This window comes from Sinocyclocheilus grahami, unplaced genomic scaffold (genome assembly GCF_001515645.1).
Source record: "Sinocyclocheilus grahami isolate Dianchi unplaced genomic scaffold, SAMN03320097.WGS_v1.1 scaffold1073.1, whole genome shotgun sequence".
Lineage (NCBI taxonomy): Eukaryota > Metazoa > Chordata > Actinopteri > Cypriniformes > Cyprinidae > Sinocyclocheilus > Sinocyclocheilus grahami.
Genome location: NW_015506252.1, coordinates 156337 through 165215, shown reverse-complemented (window position 1 = coordinate 165215; position 8879 = coordinate 156337). Strand labels below are relative to the sequence as shown.

The 8879-nt window shown below is 32.8% G+C and overlaps 1 protein-coding gene across 1 annotated transcript in view; it reads right to left on the bottom strand.

Annotated features, from left to right (window-relative positions):
* The window catches only part of mars1 (methionyl-tRNA synthetase 1), a 38381-nt gene extending 31462 nt beyond the window's left edge, over positions 1-6919 (bottom strand). The window contains exons 1-4 of the mRNA XM_016251849.1: positions 6724-6919; positions 6541-6607; positions 4016-4094; positions 1628-1759 (exon numbers count right to left, since the gene is read on the bottom strand). Of these exons, the coding sequence (XP_016107335.1) occupies positions 1628-1759; positions 4016-4094; positions 6541-6607; positions 6724-6826 (381 nt within the window). The 5' untranslated portion in view covers positions 6827-6919. The remainder of the gene's footprint in view (positions 1-1627; positions 1760-4015; positions 4095-6540; positions 6608-6723) is intronic.
* Between the last annotated feature and the right edge of the window lie 1960 nt (positions 6920-8879).

Here is an 8879-nt window from a genome sequence, read left to right as displayed (position 1 = left end):
ACACACAAACTCACACACACACACTCACACTCACACACACACACATTCACACAAACGCACACACTCACGCACACTCGCTCACACGCTCACACACGCACTCACATACACACACACGCACACTCACATACACACACACTCACACACGCACTCGCACGCACTCACACACACTCGCACACACTCGCACTCACACAAACGCACTCTCACTCACACACGCACTCACACACACACACACACACTCGCTCACACTCGCACTCACACACGCACTCGCACGCACTCACACACACGCACTCACACACACACTCACTCACACACACACACACACACTCGCACTCACACACTCTCACACACACACTCGCACGCACTCACACTCGCACTCGCACGCACTCGCACGCACTCACACACAAACGCACTCTCACTCACTCACACACACACTCTCACATACTCGCATACACACACTCACATACACACAAACACACACACTCACATACACACACAAACACACTCACACTCATACACATACAGACACACACACGACATGACATCAAACATGTGCGCAACCTGTGTAGTCTGATTCAGGAACGAATGACTCTTATGAACGGATTCTTTTAAAGAATCGATCAACCAAACTCACAAACCTGTCAGAGCATTTACTCTCAGCACTGTATCATCATGATTTCATCAGGCTTGTGTCTCTTCATGCAAACACTGGTAAGAAGAGCTAATTGCTGCCATCTAGTGATTAAAACCGCTACTGACAATAAAAATGACCTTGGAGGACTTGTTGGAATTTGCTGAATGTTTTTCTTTCTCTTTTGGTTTATTTTGTGATGGAGACTGTCTGCATTATGATACTACAATCCCTCACATTTTCTCACGAGTTCACTGAATTTATTTTGCTTATTTTGAGTCTTATAGGAAGCAAACAACTAACAGTTAAGAGACACAAAACCTGGATGAGAAAGACTTAAAATAACTCTGTTAACATGATTTTGTAAACAACTGATTAATGTTCAGACCCAAATCCAGGGCCCTCAGTTTTATTCTTTTTTTTTTTACCAAATTCCGTTTAATTTTTTTCCAAATTCTGTTTTTTCTATTTTAATTTCTCTGGATTTTAATTGGAGTTATTTTAAATAGTAAAAATATTTCACAATTTTACTGTTTTTGCTGTATTTCTGATCAAATAAATGCAGGCTTGGTGAGCAGAAGAGACTTCTGTAAAAAAACATAAAAAATCTTACTGTTCAAAAACTTTTGACTGCTAGTGTGTGTATATATATATATATAATTTAGAATATCTAAACTTAACATTTATTTTAATGTAATCTCTAATACTTTGGCAACTCTATATAGTTTGTTTTAAATTAATACCGTACTATTGTTGTAGTGTTTGTCTTGTTGCCGGTTGATTTAAAGCTAATAAAATTAAAGACTCCCTCGAGATCAAGATTTCATAGCATCATTACAAAAGAATCCGGTCCAAACCAGATCTGCTGTTTAGGGCGTGACGAGTGTGTTGCTGGAATCTGCTGAATGTTTTTCTTTCTCTTTTGGTTTATTTAAGGCCTGATGATGATCAGCTGTGAATCTGAGACAGAGATGTGTGTTTATGGTGAACTGGACTCACTGCAGTAAGGAACGATGAGTCTTTCTTGCTCAGACTCTGTTCCAGCCATTTCAGTGGCTCCTTCATCACAGCGGCCGCCTCGACTCGCTTACCCTGGAGCGCCAACATGTGGAGAGACTGCAGCACTGCCGGCTGCACACACACACACACACACACACACACACAAGTCTCAGTGCACACAGAACAGTACTACAACAACACTCGAAAAATGTGTCCCTGCAGCACAGAAGCAGTGTTGAGTCGCTGGGGGATATTTGTAGCAATAGCCAACAATACATTGTATGGGTCACAATTATACATTTCTCTTTTATGCCAAAAATCATTAGGATATTAAGTAAAGATCATGTTCCATGAAGATATTTTGTACATTTCCTACTGTAAATATATCAAAACTTAATGTTTGATTAGTAATATGCATTGCTAAGAACTTCATTTGAACAACTTTAAAGATGATTTTCTCAATATTTAGATTTTTTTGCACCCTCAGATTCCAGATTTTCAAATAGTTGTATCTCAGCCAAATATTGTCCGATCCTAACAAACCACACATCAATGGAAAGCTTAGCTTTCAGCTTTCAGATGACGTATTAATCTCAATTTTGAAAAATTGACCCTTATGACTGGTTTTGTGCTCCAGGGTCACATATATGTAATGCGATGCATATTTGTCAGTCAAAAATCAATTAAACAGGTCGGATTTCTGTAATAGTACTAATAAACTAAATGTGTTTTTAACACATTTACCGGATTTATATATTTATCATCAAATCCAATTTGTTTTAATCTCATATCTTTTAATTTGAATATTGTTTCTTCCACATATAGCCGCATTTTAACAATCTTCATACTTTTTAATTAAATGAATTGTCATGATAAACAGATTTATGCTGATTCTAAGCTATATGAATACATGCATTTTGAGAAAAAATATTATTTAAATAATCATATTTAAATATAAATATATTTAAAATTATATATATATATATATATATATACATACATATATATATATATATATATATATATTAATATGGATATTTAAATATCAACATATTTTTTAAATGTATAATCATATTTCATATGAATATTTAAACTTGTACATTTATCGATTTTGAATATTGCTTGATCCACAGCTACTCATATTTTAACATTTCATCATTAATTTAAGTTTTCACAATAGTCGATTCCAAGAACGCATTTTGAAAATAGGATTTAAATGAAATCAAACAGATGCAAAGAGTTAATAATAAACTATTCCATGATTTTCTGAGTGCATAAATCTGAGCCGCTTCATCGATGTGTGACTGACAAATATCCATCACATTAACTTTATCAGTTAGTTTTTATTTTGTTGTTTAAACTGTTAAATCAAAATGCATGGAAATTTTACATGCAATTCAAATGCATAAATCTTATGCATAAAATGTATACCCTTTCTGAGTGACGTAAGACATGCTGGTCACATCGTGGTCCAGCAACAGCCTTCCTAACGAACCTAACGAACCTAACGAACCTAAACCTGAAGCGATGGAAGCTTCTGATGCAGACTTACAGGATGCCCAAGAGAGAAACTAATCCAGAACATGTTTGTTAAAGTGAAATATACATACATATATATATATATATATATATATATATATTAATATGGATATTTAAATATCAACATATTTTTTAAATGTATAATCATATTTCATATGAATATTTAAACTTGTACATTTATCGATTTTGAATATTGCTTGATCCACAGCTACTCATATTTTAACATTTCATCATTAATTTAAGTTTTCACAATAGTCGATTCCAAGAACGCATTTTGAAAATAGGATTTAAATGAAATCAAACAGATGCAAAGAGTTAATAATAAACTATTCCATGATTTTCTGAGTGCATAAATCTGAGCCGCTTCATCGATGTGTGACTGACAAATATCCATCACATTAACTTTATCAGTTAGTTTTTATTTTGTTGTTTAAACTGTTAAATCAAAATGCATGGAAATTTTACATGCAATTCAAATGCATAAATCTTATGCATAAAATGTATACCCTTTCTGAGTGACGTAAGACATGCTGGTCACATCGTGGTCCAGCAACAGCCTTCCTAACGAACCTAACGAACCTAACGAACCTAAACCTGAAGCGATGGAAGCTTCTGATGCAGACTTACAGGATGCCCAAGAGAGAAACTAATCCAGAACATGTTTGTTAAAGTGAATCCGAGCCAACGAGAGGCATCTAAACTATTTTATCTGATGCATTTACTGTAAAAATATTTTTTTACGTGCTTCCTTCTCAAACACATTGTGCTGTATATGTAATCTGTTGCGATCACCTAACTATAACAGTAACCTGTGGTCTCATATTCATCATTAATCTTTGCGATAGTCACCTGTAAACTCGTTGCTTCCCATTCCAGCCACTCGTTAGTCGCGTCAGTCGCCTTCTGGCCGCTGATGTCGAACAGGTATCTGTGGAGACATGCAAATAAACCATTATGTCTTTGTGAAATTTGTTTGAAATATCCATAAGCATGCAGTCAAAGCCTATTGCCATCATAATAACACTTTTTATTTTTTTAATAATGCACTACATTAAATATCAAAAATATAAGTAGTAAGACAAGTACCCGGGGTGGTTGCTTGGGTACTTGGGGTGGTTGCTAAGGTGTTCCTATGTGGTACCCTAGCAACCACATAGCAACCCCTTAGCAACCAACCCAGGTATCTGGTTATGTTTGTCAGTATGAGACTGTGACGGATGTGTAATGGTTTGTACATTAAAATGACTTTTTTACTGTATGTAATTTATATAATCATTTCAATCCACTGCAAATGTGCAAACAGAGCAAAATGACAATAAACTGGGTTGATCGATGATCTTCAGTCTATAAAATCATCTGATAATCAACCTGTTTATCTGCATAACCTCTAAACAGGACTAACCGGCTCTGCTATTTAGGGAGCAATGGTTTTGTTTTATTTATGCTTTCATTGTTCATTTCTTTACTTTCTCTTTTGGTCTTTAACCACAGGTGTGTGTTATTATTCCTCAGGGGATGCATTTACATTTTACTTAGAGCCATAGTTTAATTTTGCTTGTAATTAGGAGCTGCGCATGACCTTTTTTGCACTACTCGTGACCCGACATCACTTCACAAAACGCTATGATTTCGTGAAATAAACAACTGATTAATTAAAAGAGTGTTTTTGCAGGAATATCACGACGCTGGACTAGTAATGTTGGGTGAACTGTAAAACTGTGTCACCCTACTGAACATATTTATTTATTTAAAAAAATCATTTTTAATATAGATGGTACAATGTAATCTATTGTGTTGAATATTGAAACACTGTACAGACCGACCAAACAGTCATTACGTTATGTCAGAAAACAAGTTTCTTTAACATAACGAGTAATTCCTCAAACATGAATTCTGAATGATATGTGTGCTGTAAAATGTAAGTTGCTAACAAAATGCTGCATAAGGATTACAGTTACCACAAGGAGCGTTTATTAATTGTTGGTGACAAAAATTGTTGATTTTTGCTCTTTTTTGTAATTGTGAAAGAGAGTCTATCCTGCATTTATTTTTTGAATGTCTCTGTTCATCTTTGTTTTGGTCTGAGATGTCACACTTTCTAAGTGATAAAACAAACTGCATCCTAGTCTTAAATTTATCATCTGTTTTACTTCATTCAAATATGACTTTTCTAAAAGAAAAATATTTATTATTGATTTGTTTTTGCTATTAGGAAAATGCTATATTCATCAAACTAAATGGAGTAACTCAAAACCCAATTTTGCTCATTTTCAAACAGCCTTTAAAGGGATAGTACACCCAAAAATGAAAATTCTGTCATCATTTACTCACCCTCAAGTAGTTCCAAACCCATATAAATTTCTTTGTTCTGCCGAACAGAAAGGGAGAAATTTTGAAGAAAGTTTGTAACCAGGCTGTTTTGGGGCACCATTGACTTCCATAGTATTTTTTTTCTCATACTATGGAAGTCAATGGTGCCCCAAAACAGCCTGGTTACAAACTTTCTTCAAAATTTCTCCCTTTCTGTTCGGCAGAACAAAGAAATTTATATGGGTTTGGAACTACTTGAGGGTGAGTAAATGATGACAGAATTTTCATTTTTGGGTGTACTATCCCTTTAAAGGCTGTTTGAAAATGAGCAAAATTGGGTTTTGAGTTACTCCATTTAGTTTGATGAATATAGCATTTTCCTAATAGCAAAAACAAATCAATAATAAATATTTTTCTTTTAGAAAAGTCATATTCATTTGAATGAAGTAAAACAGATGATAAATTTAAGACTAGGATGCAGTTTGTTTTATCACTTAGAAAGTGTGACATCTCAGACCAAAACAAAGATGAACAGAGACATTCAAAAAATAAATGCAGGATAGACTCTCTTTCACAATTACAAAAAAGAGCAAAAATCAACAATTTTTGTCACCAACAATTAATAAACGCTCCTTGTGGTAACTGTAATCCTTATGCAGCATTTTGTTAGCAACTTACATTTTACAGCACACATATCATTCAGAATTCATGTTTGAGGAATTACTCGTTATGTTAAAGAAACTTGTTTTCTGACATAATCAGTCGCATGGAAGCTTTTTATCACACAAATCTTTCTCTCGCAATTCTGAGAACAAAAGTCAATTTATGAGATATAGTAAAAAGTCTAAAAAATAAATAAAAAGGTAATTGCAACTTTTTATCTCACAATTCTTACTTTTTAAATTTATATATATATATTTTATTTATTTATTTATTTAAATTATATAAATATATATATATTTTTTTTTTTGTCAGTAGCTTTTTACTGTTTAGAATGGGCAAAGCATGAGAGAACAAATTATATATATATATATCTAAGTGTAAAGATGATAAAGTGCACTCACTGGCAGATGCTGTTGGGGCTGAAGAGATGCTGGCCGGCGGGTAACAGCAGGAGAGGGACCACTTTCTCTGGAGGACAACAACACAATCTATCTGTGAGAGGATCCAGCTGAACGATGTACCACAGTAATAACATGGTACCCCGACACACACTACAGCACTGTGGTATTAGTACAGTCTCTCACCCTCGGGGCTGACCGCTTCTACCTCACACTGCACTCCGGTCAGCTCCAGCGCCGCCAGCACTTTAACACACTGCGGGCTCCCCTCGGCGATATACAGCTTCATCTGACCCTCGGTGACTTCTGGACGCTCCTGAATGAGTCTACTTTCGGACTCGGCGCTGGGAACGAGTACAGTGAGCTCAGCCGGTCTGGGAGCCGAGTGTTTACTCTGATGCAACCCACGTGGCCGCGTCAGAGGAAATTGTAGTTTTTAACTCTCGCTCGTGCTTCGGAACTGCCCTGAACTCGGAAGGCGGAAGACTACAATACCCACAATGCCACAGCGCAGGCGTGAAACTACCCTAAGTCTATTGGTTAAAGAGCTGAACGCCTCAATGTAATTGGTCGACGCCGTTATCAAATCACTGCGCACGATTATTTAGTGTTTAATCTCATAATAAACTCACAATTTTGAGAATTTCCAGTTCTCTTCTCAGAGGGATAGGAGTCTGTTAATGCTTTCCAATATCCATTTATATTTTTTAATATTTTTATATTTATAATATAATTTAGACTGGTTCAGAAATCTAATATGACTAGCAAAAAATGCTTCTCTTTTTCTCATTATTGTCTGATTTAATACGCAGAAAATATGAAGCTGAAAATATTCCAAGAAAAATCTTATCTACTGAGAAGGACTAAAGGTCATTTACTAGGTTATGTATGTTATGCACATGGTTAAACAGTAGTTTATTTGGAATAAATAATAATATTTATAGGTTTTAGTAAAACATTAGTGCAGCATTTCAAGGTTTTTACACCAGTAATAATGTGGCAAATACTGATGAAAATGTTTGTGCTTTTATTTATGTTTATATTATATTTATATTTTTAGACTGCTAGTAAAAATGCACTGTTTTGCATTATTGTCTTATTTGATACGCAATTGTTCATTAATGATCCAAGAAAACCTGACCTACAAATATTTACTTTGTGTTTTGCTTTTATAAAATTACCTTTATTTATTTATATTTAAAAATCCTAAAACTTTCTTTTTATTTCCTAGGTTAGAAAAAAAAACCCGACCTTCAAATATTTTTTTGTCTTTTAGTTTTACACAATAATATTTATTTATTTATTATATTTAAAAATCCTAAAATTATTTTTTTATTTCCTAGGTTAGAAAAAATAAAATCTTACATAACAATATTTATTTGGTCTTTTGATTTTATACCATAACATTTATGTATGTATGTATGTATAATTTTATTATTATAATTTTTTTTTATTAATTATTTTTATTTTTTTATTTATTTTTTTTTTTTTTTAAATCTAAAATTTTCTTTTTATTTCCTAAGTTGGAAAAAAGAAATAAATCCGACCTACAAATATGTGTTTTGGTTTTATACCATAACATTTATTTATTTATTTACTTACTTACTTACTTATTTATATTTAAAAATCCTAAAATTATTTTTTTATTTCCAAGGTTAGAAAAAAATAATCTTACATGACAATATTTCTTTGGTCTTTTGATTTTATACCATAACATTTATGTATGTATGTATGTATAATTGTATTTATTTATTTATTATTATTTATTTAAAAATCCTAAAACTTCATTTTTATTTCCTAAGTTGGAAAAAATAAATAAATATAAAATATTTTTTTGTCTTTTGGTTTTATACCATAACATTTCTTTCTTTCTTTATTTACTTACTTACTTACTTATATTTAAAAATCCTAAAATTTTATTTTTATTTCTTTATTTCCTAGGTTAGAAAAAAATTTAATTAAATAAATCTGACGTAACAATATTTCTTTGGTCTTTTGGTTTTATACCATAACATTTATTTATTTATATTTAAAAATCCTAAAACTTTCTTTTTATTTCCTAGGTTAGAATCAAAATAAATACATTTAATGTGCTTCTCAGTGCGCTTCAATACTTTCGAATCGCCATTTATTATTTATACTAGCATTAACTAATTGGTTTTCTATTTTTTGACCATAATGTATAAAAATTATTAGATTTTTTTTTTATTTTTTACAATATTTATTTATCATTTTATTTCATCAGAAAAAAAAAAACTTTTCCGGCAGTTTTCCGGCTTAATTAGCGAAGTTGCCAAAGCATCACACAATACAATAGCGCAGGAAACAAATGAGTAACTAAA